The sequence below is a fragment of the Larimichthys crocea genome, chromosome I (assembly GCF_000972845.2).
Source record: "Larimichthys crocea isolate SSNF chromosome I, L_crocea_2.0, whole genome shotgun sequence".
Taxonomy (NCBI): Eukaryota; Metazoa; Chordata; class Actinopteri; family Sciaenidae; genus Larimichthys; species Larimichthys crocea.
Window position 1 is genome coordinate 29,610,958 of NC_040011.1, and position 17,889 is coordinate 29,628,846.

A 17,889-nucleotide genomic window follows, 5' to 3' on the forward strand; every position below is an offset into this window, starting at 1 on the left:
TTCTCTTAAACTGACTAGTGCCACAGAAACGTGACTTTATTCCTGTAATTCACCATGCAGTCTTTGATGTTCCTTGCACAGTCTCCAAGCTTCCTACAGTTAGGACTAAGTCAACCTACATAGCTTGAGGAGAGATAAGAAGAGGGAGTTTTTGGAAGAAGTACTTCTCATCTTTTATGCTTCCGCTGGGTGTTCAGGCGAACTTGCCCAATTTAACTTCAAGAAATGTCAGACAATTCTTCAAATTGTTTCACACTTGCAGGGGAGTGGAGCCAGAGGGCAGTTACAATGGGAAAAAATGAATTAAAGGAAAAAACGTTGAGTTATGTTCTCCCCAAAATGAGGTGTTCAGCATTTTTTTTTTATCTTGTTCAAGGTGGTGGTTGAAACTGTTTCATAATCACTTTTTTGCATGGATATATTACTTGGACATGAGGGCACAAGGTGTGAAATGATGTTGACGATGACTAAATAATCTGGCAGAGGCTGGGAGATTGCAATCATCTGTGCAGGTTGGTTGGACTATGAGAGGAAGGAAAATCCCCATCATAACATTTAAGCATCTGAGTTGAAGTTCATGCACACAGATTGTTGAAAATGTATTCTGGGAAATTAAATAACTGACTTAAGTAAGATTTGATGAAGCATGAAGAAAGAATATTACATTTGCAAATTCAGGAAATAATCAAATATAGTTGCGGTTACAAATGATTGTATGAGGAAATCTATTTAAGATAAGCTTTTTTTTCTCCAACTGAGATGCTCCATTTACACACAAGGGACGCTCTCGCATTTGTGACTCATTGAGAGGATGCAACAGGCATAAGGGCTGAATTCAACCAAGCATGCAATATGGGACATTAGCAAATGGACAGACACTAAGATGAGACCATTATCTTCCCTGTTAAAGTGCATGTGTGCGTGAGCATGCATGTGTGCAAGTCTGCATTGGAAATACTGTTGTGTTAATGTGTGCACCCAGTCATTAATTCTTCAGCAAGTGTGTGTGGTGTGTGTGTTAAATATGTTCTGTGAGCTTTGCAGCTTTGCAAAGGTCATTTGCATTAATTTGGTTTGATGGAATTTCACGTAACAGAGCGCTAGGCCTACTTGTTCTGGGAGCCTAATCCCTACGGACCCTACACCAGAGATAGAACGTGCAGTCAGTCACACAGCTGTGACACAGACAGGGTGAGTGAAAACACGACACCAACAAAGCTTTAAAAATAGGCTTTGTGAAACAATGCATCATTTTTGGCGAATATGCATGGGAAAATAAAAATTTTTTTAGACTTTGTCATGGCTTCTGTCTGGATTTAGCATATTGTTACACTGATCAATAAAGCCGGGTTTGTCAGGTAGGCCTATAATGTTTAAACAGTTCACTGAGTCAGCCTCCATAAGTGCTCGTATTAAATGCCCTTTAGCTTCACAGCAGAAATAAACCTGTTTACAGCCGGTTCAGGCAACGGTTTTGGCTCCGGTAGCTAATTTTCCGTCATGACAACTTTGCGGGGGGTTCATTTTTTTTAAACACACTTGTCAAAATGATATTTAGGCTTATAGTTGCACATAATTAACAGCGTCGCTGCTTAATTGACAGGTAAGTACCGTTACAGATGGCTTATTTGAGCACCCAGGCGTCATTCGGCCCACCTTAGGTCCGCAGATGATCCACGTCTTTGCTGATATTTCGATTAACCGGTAGGTTGAAGAAGCAGCAACATGGCGGCGCTGCATATTTCCGGCCTCAAAAGCCAAAGGATGTCACTCGGGCTCTGTCCAATAGTCTGCACTGAACACAAAGAACAGCAAGTACAGACTGGTAAGATGTCACTAGCTTTGAAGGTATTTAATCACACCTAAGCTCTAGTAGTCGTGTAAGCTAAAAGGAGAGGGTTTTGAATGTGGTTGTATGAGGTACTTGTGCATAGTCAGTGTTACCTATGGTAGACAGCTCTACTTTGCTAAAAGCCACTCTGGCTCACAGCAAGGTTTTCAGGTCACCAAATTAACTGCTGCTGAAGACAGAATCTGTCTGAAGCTGTAATGCTCTGCACCTACTAGTTGGTCCTGAAAGTTCAGTGACTTATGACTTATGAGTTACTTATCATCCTGACAGCACTGAGTCAAACGCTGATACACTGCATCTCCACACAGCTGAAGCTCTTTCATGACCCCTCAATAAACCAGTTTAGAAGTGTTCACGACTAGACTGTTCCAGACCGATAATCCAAATGCGCATTCACTCAGATTACTTCATGCTTGCGGATTATGAGTCATGCATCATCTCATATTTGCTGCTGAATGAGTTCCTGTCAATGCAGCCATCAAAAGTGTGACCTGCAGCCGATCCGTTAAACTCCTGGCACACTGAAACTTAACTTCAATTAGATGAGATTGTTTAAACACTGTGATGTGATGGCATCATTCCCAGAGTAAAGTTCAAAGGCTTCGTTCTTGCTTCTCTCTGTTTTTGCAGTGTTGGTTTCAGATTATGAAACTTGAATCTAAATTGTAGACGTAATACTCTTAATAACAATTTCAGAAATCTACCATCTCTGTGGTTGTCCTTGAAACTTGGCAAGATCACCACTTGCAGACTTTGTACGTATTTGTAATTGCAGTGCTCATTTGTTTTGTGTGCCATGAATACGGATATGATTCATATGACTCATTTATTGCTGCCATATCTCTTCAGGGGGGTTTACATGTCTCACATATAAAACTCATGTTTTGGTTCCAGCCTGCAGACGGAGCCGAGTAAATAGTTATTTAGACCTCTGGCCCACAGAGAGGAGGTGGGCTCTGTCTGTCGGAAAACCATGAGGAAAGTGGAACAGATGAGGCTGATGGATGACAGACTCCATACCCAGCCACCACGCTGCTACTCTCTCATTTGGCGAAGCGTCACATTAACATTCAGGGTGTAACTTTTTCCCACCCACGGAAATGAATCACACCTTATTCAGTAATGAAGTGTCACGACAGAATTGATTAAATAATTCCTTAATGGATTACTGAAACGGAATAGCAGAGCAAAGACAGCGAAATAGAATACAAAATAGAAAATAGAGACAATAAGTGAAGAGAACACTTCCGACAATTTCTGAAGTAGTCGTAGAGCCAGGTCACTCGCATGGCTAAAAGAATAAAGCAAACAAATGATCAACAGCCAAACAAAAATAGTATATATGAATAGAAAGTGAGACACCACGGCACTGTTTTGACTGTTATATGTGTGAAGGTGAGAGACTGTTTAGACGTGAGGACAGGCAGGTGGCTGGACAACTTGCAGGGCAAGGAGGGGAAAGTGGTCATTGGTGTGGTAGCAGCTTCCAGCAGGGTTGTTTCTCAACTGCATCCCCAGGGGATTGTGGGGAAGGTGGATTTATTGGGCGGAATGAAAACGTGAAGTGGGAGCAAGAGGGTAAGGTGGTGATGTCCCGTGCCTCTGCCGCAGAGCTGACATGTTTCTTTGTGTGCTGAGGAAGGAATAGCATTTGGCTGCTGGAGTCCACCAACCAACTGTAAAAACCCACAATCCAACTGCTACACATAAACGCATAGCTTGGTTTTTCTTTTAACTAATAATGCTGGGCCAGCAGTTCAGCAGGCAGAGGTCATGGCCATATTGGATGGTAATAAGACTGAGCCAACCCATAACTTTTTAATGGATTTCATTACTTTCCTGCCCTTTTCTCACTTTGCCCTATAGCCCCTGTGACCTCTGTATGGTTCTGATTTCAAAATGCATTATTAACCATCACAGACAAGAGTTTAATCTGTTCCGCAGAAGAAAAGAAAAGCGTCTTGTTTTGGTCATAACTTTTTGATTCCCTGTGAAGTATACATAAGCTGCCACTGGGCTCAGCAGTCTGACCGTTTGACATCCGTGAACATGCAATCTGGTCTCACTCAGGCCCCCGCCGTGCACCGTGTGTTTGAATCTGTTATATTGATGGAGTACAAGCATGTTTTGTTGCAGTTTGCACCTGTGTGAGGCCTCCAGACGCCAAGTCTTGCACCTTTGCCACATTAGGCTCTAAATCTTCAGATCCACACATGAGAGCCTCCGTTGGGGCCTCACATAACCACAACTGTAACAAACACAACAACAACAAAACAACAACAACATAAAAACAACACTTGTTTACATGTTGTCATCTCAGAGCATTTTGACTGTGGAGGTGGGCTGAATATTTCACGTCTGGCCACTGAGCTGTTCTTCCTCAAGGGGGTTTGCTATGTACACATCTGTTCCAATGGTTTGGTTTCCCCAAGACTGTTATCTAATTTTCAGACATAATATGACATGTGGGGGACATGAAAGGCAAAAATTTGCAAATTCTGGAGAAACTTTTCCGGAGAAAAACAATCTTTTTGCATTTGTTTATAGCCAGCATACATAAAAAGTCAACAAAGACCATTTTCCTCCAGGATTTTTCTTTATTATCACCATAATTTACCCAATATGAAAATACATTTACAATCTTATAAAACTGTTTATTTCTGTCATACTTTGAGTGTTACTCTAGAAAGAATAGTATTTTGACAGTAAAAAAAAAAGCCAATCTGTAATGATGTGAAGAAGGTAATCTTAATATAAGGCATAATATGGTGATTGATGTGATCTTTGATTCATGGGGCGTGTATTTGAATGTTATATTGTGTTTTATCTGAATAATCGCAAGGGTAAACTGAGACAGAACATCTGACTTTTCTCTTATGACAAACTTTGTGTTCAGTTTGCTGCAGTCATACAAAGTCATGTGTAGACAGTTTTTACCTTTTAAACACATCCAAAATGTAGTTTTTTTAACTATAACATAATAACTATGTCACTTATTTGATGTAAATTCATGGACTGTCAGTGTTTTTTTAATAATACTTTCTTGTTTTCTATGTTGTATATATACAGCATTGAGGTCATATGCTGTCATAAGTATATGTTAAAAATAGTCTTTATTACTATAATGTTTGTTAGAGGTTTCTGTTTACCAAGATGACACTAGTGTCCTTTCACCCACTTTTGTTCTAACAACAATAATGAAAGTTGCAATGCTGAAGTTAATCCATGCCAAATGTGAACTTGTGAAATTTTGACTTAAATGGTATTGACTTAGATAGACTGGTATTAACTCTACCAAGGAGGTAATGTTTTCAGTCACATTTGTCTGTGTGTTAGTTAAAGCAGATATCAGTAAAGTTTCTAAATTATTATAAATGTTTATAAAGTTTTGTGTTTGTAGTCATTTAGAAAAAAAACTTTGTTTTATGCTATACTATTGTCGCTTTGCTGTACAATTTTCCTATATAATAATTAATTATATGTATGACTTGAGACTTATCATTCCTCTGTTCAAATCTAGGTTTGAGAAATCCTTAAAAAATGTGATGGCAACTGACATTTCAGTGTGCTTATCTCACTGGTCATGAATCAAAATCATTCTAAATATTGTACTGTATGTTTTTGGTTGCACAATATTGTTTTCAGCACATGGACACTTACGCAGTTTGGGGCTCTACACACACTAACAGACACACAAACACACACTCCAAAACCTCAAGAGTGTAACTAAGCTAAGCAGAAGAAAACAGAGGAGGACCTGTGAGACAGTATGTATAGAGAGGCTGCTTGTCAGCCCAAATTTTAAAATAAGAGCCTTCGGGCACTAAATACACACATAAATTTAACATTACTATTCGTAACCATCTAGTCTAACTGGGATTGGGATAAAAGTTTGTTTAAAGTACTGCGTATCCCTTTGCCCATGAGCTGCAGTACTTTAATCTGCTTCCGTCATGGACTGTTTCACTCATTTTTTATTCCCATGCCCATTTAATAAATGATTAAATACTGACACAGTGCAAGAGGCATAACTCAGCACTTTAGTGTCCCTATGAGTATACACACCCACACACACACAGAGGGGCATTGGCTGTACTGTAATGTCCAGCAGGTATTTTCAGCCAATGTTTTTTTAGTATTTTCCTAGATCAAAAAGAATTCTGCACCTGTAAGTTAAACTTCCTTCCTTGCTTGGTCTAAATAGATAGCAAATATTTGTGCGCCTGTCACTAAAACCAGAGCAAGCAGATTTACAGATGACTGTACTGTAGTTTCAACTATTGGACATGTATTGGAGTTTTGATCGATCTCGAGTCTGCAGACTTAATAAAATAAAACTCTCTTAAAGGAGTAAATGCATCAACCATTCCACCCAAATTGAGGGCCCTGACTTGTTGATTGGGGTTCATCCACAAAACATCAAACAATTGGAAGTTGAGAGGACGCCTCGCAAAAAAAAAGAAATCGGAGCATATTTCCTAGATCACAGAAGGAAAACATGCCCCACATTCATCGTCTTGCATGCTTTTTGGGTCATATTGCAGCTCAGATGTCTGTTTGATTTCCTCTCTCATTCAATGTCCTTTTTTATTTCCTTTGATTAGCTGAGAGCAAAGAACATTTTCTACGCCCGCCTTAGAAAACCAGAGCTTTACTGAAATAAAGGGAATTTTTTACACAATATTTGACCTGACTGAAAAGCTCAGGCAAATTACTCCTAGTTAAATTTGACTTTCTATCAAGGTTTGCAGATCCCATCTCATTAACATGATGGCAGTGAATATATCATTGTGATGCTGGAGCTGGAGATTTAGAACCCCGTGTGACACAAACAGCAGACACGTTAATGTCTCATTAGTCTTCCTGATAATCAGTGAGGACACTGATGCTGACATTTATGCTATTACTGCAACTGTTTCATTACTTATTCCTATTTATTTTCACATTATCTTTATTAATTTTGCATTCAGACATCTGGGTGAGCTGTTCCTGCAATTTGGCAAGTCGCAGTAAAGCAGCATGGACTTGTAACTACTTGTTGGCGTTCTGCACAGTAAGTTGTGCAAAAGCTGTGTTTAACCGTGTAGCTGTACAGAGAGTTGTACGGTCTAAGGTGGTAGTTGTGTTTGTTTATTTACTTTATCATTTCTGAGGTGAACCTTGTAGCAATAAACTGGTTTTCCCCAAGACTGAACCAAGCAGCCCCCTCCCTCCACACTCTGACCCCACAGAACTATCCAGAGCCTATTATACAGAGAATAAATAAACTTTTATTGACATAGAGCGCGAAAAACTCACACTTGGAATAACAGAGAAAGAGATAAAGATACCAATGACTGTAGCTACGACAAAGAGGTGGCTGGGAGGTGGAGGTGGAACTAAACACGACAACAGCTTTGTCGTATGAATCAGTCACTCGGCTCCTTCTAAACACAGACTAAACTTACTGACACTGGGGCCTTTTATAAATCTACAGTATATTCTCCAGTGATATGGTGGTGGATGGGGTTGTGAAGTTTTCCTCCTGCTGTCCAGCCTTTTACCCACCATCGTCTGTGGTATCAGAGGTTCAAAGTCACATTGCTCTTCATCTTCAGTGATGTTGCAGTGATGTTCAACAAACACAAATTCCAGCTACTTTTTTAAAAGTTGATGAATACGTGTATTTTTACAGCAGTTAGACAACTTTTACACAACTTTTACTACAGTTAAATCAATGACTAAAAATGCACTGTACAGTTCAACATAAAGTATTTAACTGAAGTTTAGAGAGACATCTGTGCATTTGTTGTTTCTGGTCAACAAACCAGCCAGTACAGTTCTTTTTGATACAATACACTGGATGTTTAATTAATACACTGTCCCAAACTGTTACATTGCAGTCTATTGGCTAAAATAAAACAGGCAAGACAAAGTAAAATGTGATCTTAAATGAGCATACTGCATCTAGACTGTCTAAGCAATCAAATTGTCCATTGCTCCGAAGACTTAAAACAAAAATGTTAAAATTCACAGTGTAACATCTCGTTTTAGTAACTAACCAAACATCGTTACAGTGATGGTACATCATCAGAAAGTCTGTGACTTAAGAGTTCAGAAGGGAAACAGTTGGTGCGTGAGCTCAGACCGACGCGATATTTGTACATATGTGTTTGTACATACAGGACAACAACAGCTGAGATGACTGAAACGTACTACAGCAGTGGAGAGGTGGGCTTTGGTCCTGTGTGTGTGTCACTGTAGAGTAAATGAAGCTGTTTTTTAAATGAGTACTGCTAATAAAACAATGATATTTACACTGTTTTCAGGATAAAGACAATTAGCAGTGACATTATGTTCCCCTTATTGTTATCTTACTCAATGTGAAGAAAAAGAAAAGCTATACAGTGCTCTCCTCTACTGCTCCAATCATTCCCAACCTTATGCCTCTAGTCTCCCCAGCCTGCTCAACATATTTTCTTCTAGATGTGAACAGTGTCTCTGACATCAAGACAGAGTGGGATGATGAATGTATGTTTAATTTGGTGAGTAACATACTGATGTGCCTTTGTAATGAAGTTTATTTCCTGATTGATTCAATTGGCTACATGAATCAGCAGCTTGGCAGAGCAACAGTCCTCAATTTACTTTCTTGAGTTCCCAGACATATCATCATTTTTCTCATAATTTCCCTCAGGGTGCCAGACTGTAGGTTGGGGACCACATACTGCACTCTTCCCCCCCACCCTCTTTCTCTTTTAATCTCTTCTTTATCCCTAATCTCTCGCCTGCTGCTGCAACCAGCTATGTAAAGTCCTTGGAAACAGCCTCTATGAAGTTGGGCGCTGACATGAGGATGGTGAAGGTGCAAATGATGGAGAAAAGAGAGAAGGCAACCAGACACAGCCGGTCCACCACTGCTGCTGCAAACTTCCACTCGCTGCAGATGGCCTCAGCCTCATCCTGGTCCCGGAACCGCCGCGCAATGTATGAGACCTCCTCCAAGATGCGCTGGATCTCTGGTGGGGGGCTGACGCCCATTGCCCCTCCAATTCCCATCCCCAGGCCTCCGACACCAACTCCTCCAGGTGGCTCAGCCTCTTCACCGATGGAGCCATGGGCGCGCCCTCCTAGCACTACCCCGGAGTCGCTAGAAGGTGGGCAGTGTGAGCTGTCTATGGGATGGTAGTTGCTGAAGTAGAGGCTCATGGAACCATTGGAGGTGCCTGTGGGGCAAGGTGGGCAGGATGTCTGAGAGAGGGGCACACTGATGCTTGGTACAGTGCCCATCTCTATGGAGCTGGTACTGGAGTGGTGCTGGGAGGCGTGACGGTACTTGGGACCAGGCCGCTTGCGCTCATCACCCGGTTGTTTCATACGTAGAAACCAGGCACACCAGTTCAACAGAACCACACGAACCTGACAATAGAGAGTGTAAGTACACACACAATAACACATTTATCTGTATGTAAGATAAGTGTTATAAATGGCAACAGTGCTAATTATCTGAATTAAATCAGTTTTAGTCACTCACCCACTTGGGCATCTTGCCTCCCTGAGGGTCATGATGGTGAAACTGCAGGACGATAACTGTCACCACCACAGACATTCCCACAATCATCATGGTGCTGGCAAAGTACTGGGCTGCACAGTACACAGAAAACATCAACATGTGTTTTTATTCCTTAGAGATACAATTAAAAGTCATAGTCATGCATATCTCATGCAACTCAGATCTCATGCTCACACGAGCAGGTAAAACATTGAGCTTGAATTAACTCCATAAACTGGTTGATTTCATACCCTAACATGAAAGGAAAGTGAATTTGATCATTTTGTGTGTTAGGTTAGATTGCCAGGGGGAAGAGATGCACACTTGCATTCAAAATGGGGAAATAAAATATGTGCATAAATCGTGACAAAACAGAGAGCTAACTTAAAAAAAAAAACTGTAGAGGAGGAAAGAGGAAGAGGAGAGAGAGAGAGATTAGTGCTGGTTCTGGAGGGATGTTTTCACCCACATGAGGGAACAGTGAGAGAGGAGGAGAGCATTAACTGAACACTGTGCTCTTTTCCACACATATACACACAGTATATCTGAGGGCCTGCCCTCTGTTCTCCTGTTTACTAGTGGGCAAAGAATGCTAACAGATAAACACAACTAGACAGCAAAGTCAAAATTCATGTGACTTCATGAGGTCAGGGGGTTATGGCCTCGTTTGTTGGGATCATGGAAAGAAAGATAAAAACAGGGAGGGGTGATGAAGCAAGAGGAGATGGGGGGAAAAAAAGATGAACCAGAAAATGATAAAACAAAAAGATGAGGAGAGAGATGAGGGAAGAAACAAGGACACAGAAAATGGTGTGTTTATGAGAGTCTGTTTACTGTTTACTTTGGTTTTCTTTATGGAAAAGAGTCAGAAGACTGTCTACAGATATGATGAATAATAAGTCAATACATAATTGTGGGACCTTGACTCACAAACCACGTTGTTGATGAACTAATTTAAAAATGGATTAAAATGAAAATGAACTGGGCCAAAGGGCTTGAGCCAGATAAGAAGTCTAACTAAATCAACTTAAATGAAACAAACACACTATGCTTATCTGGTGATTACGGGCTGGTGATAAAAGACATACAGCCTGATTCTGGCAGCACTTGCTTTAGAAATTTAGAGTCGAGTTCAAGCAGCTACAACAACTCATATCCACATTCGGCCACTGTGTTGTAAAGGAACATTATTCATTTTAACAAGACTACTAAACGTGTACCCGTTTGGCCTTGTGTTGAGGTCATGACAAATAATAATAATAAAAAAAACAGATTAATCACTCTTCTGATGAAGTATGTATCAAGCTTTTATCAGTGAGGACAGTTATCATTGCATTGATGTATTGACAGCAATGTTCAGCATGGCCAAACACTACTTACTCTTACATAATGTACTATTGCAAAGTACAATATATTTCACTTTGACTGTGTGAACTGGTGTGACATATTAGATACAGGATTGCTGTCATAATTCAAAGCATAAACACACTCCCTCACACACATAAAAGACAAAAAGACACATTTCTTCTTGGCCTGGTAAGCTCTCGGTGATGAATTACAAGTGTTAACCCTGCTGACACGCCTGCCTCTTCACTTGCTCCAAAAAGCCTTTCTCTCTCAGAACTTTAGCCCTTGGCCTCGTCCTCCCTTCATCCATTATTTCTTCTTCTATCCTCTGTTCCTTTCTTGCCTCCTCCAGAGGAGAATCAGACATTTCACAGCCTATTAATGGTGCTGACAGCTTTAGTTCAGGCCACCAAATGTACTCCACACATCATCTGGGGGCAGTGTGAAAGATGTATAGACACCCCCAGGCTGTTTAAACCAAAGCCTAGCCACACACCAACATGAGTTTTATATATTATGTTTTCAGGAGAGTGTATACAGTATTATATACAGAGAGATCTGGCAATTACCTACATTGAAAACACTCAATAAGCAATATTTGTTTTATTTTACTGCAGTACTTGAGTTGCAAGACAAACTCAGTTCAGCAGTTACCGTGGAGTGGTCAGTAATGTCTGCATTGATATACTGAACTGATCGTTTTCTAAGGAGCATTGCCTCTGTTTCTTCTGTTGTACCTGCAACAGAGGCTTCCCTTTTCAGGTGTGCCAATGTCACTGATTCTGCATTCACGCACACTCAGATATGTTACATGCAGATAAATTAATTTAACCCACCGATGAGAGGAACAGAGTCGGATGTGGCAGGCATGATCTCTGCTACCAGGAGCATGAAGACAGTGAGCGAAAGGAGCACAGTGATGCCTTGAGACAGAGACAAAAAGAGGGAGAGAACATGAACACATAAAGTACATAATGATGTGATCAGGGTCACTGGTGTATGAAATCAGTCCTGTAATTACTTACATATGTAATCAGTTATGTTGTCATGACTACTACTATTTATCAGCTGCTGACTCCTCTGATGTGTCCAAGGTAGGTTACAGCTACACGAATCCCTCACACACTCTATGTAAATGGCGACAGGTCATCCGCTGAATAGCTATTCATCAAACTTACTGGCACTGATAGAATTCCAAAATGGATTTAGTGGAAAGACTCTTACTTTGAAATTCAATTATTCTAAGGTGCGTTGACATGCATGTATTTATGGCTCGCTATATAATTCATATGGACACATTTGTAGACAAATATGCATGCAGAAATATCTGAGTGCACTCTGCTGCCTTTATTTATTGGTGTACAGCCGTGACTTTGAGTTTCACCTTTAAACAAACTACTTGTGTTGTTTTAAAAAATCATTCCAATTTTGAATCATTGTGATACAAAAATCTTTTTCCGTCAAACATTTGTGTGTGTAAGCCGCCCTCACCCAGAGAAATCTTTTCCCCAGAGTCTGCAGGTAGCAAGAAGACCAGCAGGGCCAAGCCGGAGATCAGCACACAGGGGATGAGCAAATTGAGGCCGTAATATAACGTCCTGCGGCGCATTGTGACTGTGAATGTCACATCGGGGTAAGGCTCCTTACAGCAGTCATAGTAAAGCTCATTGCGCTTTGCTGGCACACCTAAGAGAGGAGCACACACATACAGGTCAGGTCGATTTTTGTGCATTAATGTGTAAAACAGAAAACGATCTGACTAATTACCGTATTTAACAACTGTAGTGATCATCTCCCTCTCCATCTCATCTTCATATTCTTATATAAATGTTCAGCAAGAACAGTCTCACCTTGAACTCCAACTCTGAGATGTGGTGAGCTGCTCTCACATATGGCCTGGCTACACAACTGCCAATGTGTCAAACATTCCTATTGCATGCCATCTGGTGCTGTCTGTCACCCATTTCTAGCAAACCATTACCCCAGGGGTGCAGGCACTGGAATCGGCTGCTACTCTGTTCCAGCTGGAAACAACCCGCTTGGGAGGTCTTCCAAAAATTCTCCCTTTTCCAGTTCATCCAGCTACAACTATCAAAATTATGTTTCATCATGAAATCGTTTATATAAAAGTAATACAAGTGACATCATTTTGGACAAAAGAAGTAGTATATAAAAGTAATACAAGTGACATCATTTTGGACAAAAGAAGTAGGCAAGGTCTGATCCCATTGGTGGAAAAACAAATTTTGTCTTATGTTTGTATATCTCAGCTTTGTTAAATATTTTAAAATCATAGAAAATTGTTGAAATTGTTTTTTATTCACAGAGCGCCTTTCACATTCACACACCTAGACATATCTGAAACAAATTGGTGTTCAGTGTCTGCTCAAGTATATTTCAAATGGGCTGGGGGAGCCAGGAATTGAACCACTGCTTGCCGATTACTAGAAGACCTGATCCACCTGAGCGACAGCTAAGGCAAGCATTATCCCACGACTTGTTTTCATCTAATCTCAGAACAATTACACTGGATTCTGCAGTGAATAGCAGTTGGTCTATCTTACCAACAAGGTCCCACTCCCCGTTGGGTATGTAGGTTGATGTGTCCACATCTAGCATCTGGAGGTCCAGCAGCCAACCGTTGTGTGTCCAGGAGCCAAACTTCAAGTCACACTTTTGCACATCGAAAGGGAACCAACGCACATCAATGTAGCAGGTGCTCTTCAAAATGCCAGGGGGGATGTACTGACAGTTACCTGATGCATTCACCAGTACATTGGTGTGGAAAGTGGCATCGAACCGCTCGTCCGCACTGGGGAGAGAATAACAGAGTAATTTCACCATCACAACAAGCTAAAACTCTGGCTTGCTGAAATCTTTTTATTGCCTTTTTAATTGTTTTTGACATCATTGGGCACTGCAATCTGGAAATTACTTTAAAATGGGTTTGTTCAATTTGTAATACTGCAGAAAGATGAAGACTCGTATTTTAATAATCTTATAAAAGAATAAAAACTGTGATGTTACAGTAGATCTTTCACAGCTGCATGCTGTGGCCCAAAACAACACAATGAGAGCAGTGAGAACAACCTAAAGCAGAAAGGTTATTGACCAGACAGGTAAACAATGAGCTGAAGCTCACTGTAAAGCATTGTGAAGCTGATGGAGCTGCAGATTCAGGTTGCAATTCTTTGTAGGTTCATTACCCTTTTCACTTTCATTTCACACCATATTCTAAAAATATCAAATACAGTTGGTTTAGGCAAAAACAGAAAAGCAGTCTGTTAGAATAGGTCATACCTTCACTGTTGTCAGTGTCTGTGTATATGTGTATATCTGTTTAAGTGTGTCAGTCTCTTTACTGCGAGCAGTGAGATGACATGTCTACGCAGCTATCTGTAGAGCAACCAGCTTGCTTGAAATTAAATATTCAATTCCAATGTTATGCCAAACCACGAACAAAATCAGTGACATGACAACACCACAGATGCCTCCTTCAAGGCTCTGCAACTCACAATCTGCTAAGATTATATAAAGGCAGCGACAGACAGGTTCTGTATAAGTTAGGTTTCAAATAGTTAAAGTTTAAAGCCTTCACTTGTCAGACTCTCAAACACCGCCACCAAAGAAACAATTGAACAAAGTAGAATCTGTATTCTCTATAAGTCTTTAGGGACAGCTACGAACAATACAGGAATTGCCTCGACTACCTAACTTCGGATCCATTTCAGCTCTGGCTTCCAGCTGAACTCTAAGTATTAAAAAATAGCTCCTCTGATGTCTTTTAGAGTGTGAACTTACATAATGTGCCACAGGCAAAGGCTGAACTTTTACAAATTTAGGCAGCGTCTTCTTTGTTTCATTGTACAGTTTATGGTGAAACTGCCGTTCTCATAGAAAGCGATTCTCCGCTGTAGCCACTAGCTGTTAGGAAGCACTCCTCCTCCTCATCTTCATTGCTACTTTTTGTTATGTGTGTAGCCGAAGAAAACACGAGTTTTGTAGTCCATAAAGAAGAGTATATTCTAAAACTATGAAAGCAATATCAACATTATCCTCTTTCCTCAAACAGAGAAACTATTGTTCTTTAATTGTGTGTCTTAGTTCAAATTCATCTGGATTTACATGCCCCCATTTAGAATTACATAACAACTTTCTCTCGCTATTTTCACCATCAGCCAGAGAGTGGGTTTTATATTTTCTCTCATTTCTCAGAATTGTGTACCCATAGTGGATTTCTTCTCACTGGTTGACAGCTTGCATGGAGTGAACTGAATTTTTAAATTTAACAAGTGTAGGAAAAAAAAGTCCAGTTAAGTAGTCATAAGGAATAAAAAAATATATCACTGTAAAGTAGTGTAGAGTTTTTATTGATTGCCCTGACAAAAGAATGTGGCATGCATCTTAACAGAATTTGTAGATGGATTAATTTTATGTGTCTCCTGCCTTTGCTCAGATTGAGTGATTTACCTTTTCCCCCCCAGGGCTCAAGTGTTGTAATTTATTTCTCCTCTGTGCGTGTGTGTGTGTGTGTGTGTGTGTGTGTTGCTATCAGCTGTTGCTCCGGGTGCTGGGAAAGAGATGTGTGGGCTATGTAAGGAACTATGCAATGAATTATACAAGCTTTGGCCTTACTTTATCTGAAGGTGAGCACTTTCCTGCAATCAGCGCTTACATAAAATACAGCTTGGAGTGAATGTGTGTATTGTTGAATTCATCCTGTACAAGGTATGTATGTAGAGAAAGAGAACAGTGCAATACAAGATACTCAAAGTAATCTAAAAAAGATACATTAGAAATCAGTATTTATAGCATTTATTTAATTTTTACTTTATTGTTTAATTACTTTTTCTTTACGATTAAGACAAATAATTTTACTATGCTGGTCTTTTTGAAATGCACACATTTTGACTACAAGTGGACACGTGATAGCCCTGGGAGAATGAGAAGTGGTCGTGTTTGTACAACACACTCACACACGCTGGAAAAGAGTACTGTGGAGCAATGTGGAAACAGAGACTGACTGACTGACAACGACAATGGTGGCAGTCACAGGTTCCTGCACCATGGGACATGAGTCACCAAGCTTTCCTCTCACTCTTTCGACACCTGCTGCTGTCCTCACACAGGTACAGAAGCGCACACACAGCAATGACAAAAAGAAGAAAGCCAGGTAGAAAAGTGAGGTAGAAAGAGAGACATGCAGGGCAGAATAAAGCATCACTGATCTATAAAGAAAGTGTTAATTGACAGCCAAGTAAAATAACAATATTATGTACCATTAAAGTCATGATTTAAATTTCTTTCTAGTCAACAAAAAAAAATCCTAAAGCATACTTTCCATATAAGATTAGTTATTTCTTTGCAAACTTTTTATGTATTTATTATATATCAGAATAAAAATAAGCTGAAAAATGTGGAAAACGCCTTCCTGAAGCTTTTGGCCATGCATAGCTACACGTGGTCAGCGCGTTCTACTCGACCTGCATTAAGCAGAGACCTCTCCATCCATGTTGATGTCATATCCCAGGGATATAACAAACAGCCTGAGGGGGTTCCCTGCATTAGGCACTCTGTCTGACAGGCTTAAGGCTTTGTGGTTAACTACGTGGTCAAGCAAGCTTCAGGCAAGAAGTTCAGTATATTTCCAATTTATAGTGGGATGTTTGTTCCTATAGAGGCAGAGAACATATACTTACATCGCCCATGGAGAATGGATTACTTATAAACATCTTCATCATCATTTTTAAGAGGGAACAGAAGGCTTGGAGTCATTATGTTGAGATAAAAATCTTACATAATTGTTTGAATGTAAATAGATTTTTTTGTTTTATGCCAACCGCAATTTAATTAGGTTGCGTTACTAATTAAAGTATCATTGAAGCTTTATTATCTTTGCTGTAATGCTTTAAGATGCCATTGGGTTCTCTATTGGGCATTGGCTGTTCAAATTCTCAACAAAAAGTAATATCCATAGGACAATACCAATAATTGATACACTCAATCTGCACTGTAATACATCTTTGTACACAAACACACTAATAATAGTGCAGGCTCTTGCTAATCGCGCTGTCATCAGCTCACACATATGCTTTCAATTCAGCCTGATTCAGCCGGTTTTATAAAGAAAATCTGAATATGATCTTTTTTTTTACTGTCACATCTTCTTCATGGCCTCTTTACAAACAACATTCCAGACCAAAGTGCACTAAGAAAACATACACATCAGCCCCAAAGACGGTGATTATTCATTTGAGTGATCACAGAAATGTCATCCAATCTGTCCATATGTCCATTCATTCAACCATCCATCCAAAAAAAACAAACAAAGGAATCTCTCCAACTATCCATTTGTTTGATTAATTCTCCTTTCCGGCATGGCACAATGCTCTGTCCATGCTGTACGTCTACCTTCCCCGCTGGCTGAATTAGAATTCTGTTTGTGGTATACCTGAGTTGGATGTCCTTCATGTGCCTCATCGATCCGCAGTCAAGTGAGACCATTGACTTTTCCCTCTAATGAGAGAGAAGGTCAACGGCTTACATAGCTGTTTTAAATCTGGACATCCTTTATACAAACACAATTTCATACACACACTAATGCGTGCTTGGCTGGCATACACATTCAACAACAAAGTTTACAGCTGGTTCTCATCAATAAAGTGGGAGAGCTTCATTGTAAACATGAACCTTGGTTTTAGTGGAGGCCACGTAATGTTTTCGAATATCAAAATATTACATTTTGCAGAATTAAATTAGGAATGTATAAATATAAAATTGATTAAGGATTAGTAATTAGAATCGGCTTAACAGCCATTGGACATACAGTCATTTAAACTGGAGGATGTCAGCTGTCAATCACAGCAAAAACACATCTGTAAATATGGTGAATCACAAAAGGCAGCCTGCATGGATGCGGTCTGGATGGGCAATCCATGACTCGCAGTACAGATCCATCCGTGCGTGAAACATCTTTGTGAGACAGTGTGAGTCACATGATGTGAGCACAATGAAACATGAAAAGCAATATGAAAAAGACATGAAAGAGTTCACACCGTGATAATATGATCTGAATGACTCATCAAACACAATATCTGATTTTTTAAAATCTCACTCTCCTTTGAACACATTACGGCATCTGACCTCAGCACTCCTAAAC

General features: G+C 40.0%; 1 protein-coding gene across 3 annotated transcripts in view; it reads right to left on the reverse strand.

The window, feature by feature from the left end:
* Positions 1-7,115: 7,115 nt before the first annotated feature.
* The window catches only part of LOC104920006 (neuronal acetylcholine receptor subunit alpha-7), a 29,786-nt gene continuing 19,012 nt past the window's right edge, over positions 7,116-17,889 (reverse strand). For all 3 annotated transcript variants that reach the window (XM_027283941.1, XM_027283899.1, XM_027283875.1), the window contains exons 6-10: positions 13,295-13,542; positions 12,222-12,416; positions 11,567-11,653; positions 9,366-9,475; positions 7,116-9,250 (exon numbers count right to left, since the gene is read on the reverse strand). In XM_027283941.1, the coding sequence (XP_027139742.1) occupies positions 8,636-9,250; positions 9,366-9,475; positions 11,567-11,653; positions 12,222-12,416; positions 13,295-13,542 (1,255 nt within the window). In that variant the 3' untranslated portion in view covers positions 7,116-8,635. The remainder of the gene's footprint in view (positions 9,251-9,365; positions 9,476-11,566; positions 11,654-12,221; positions 12,417-13,294; positions 13,543-17,889) is intronic.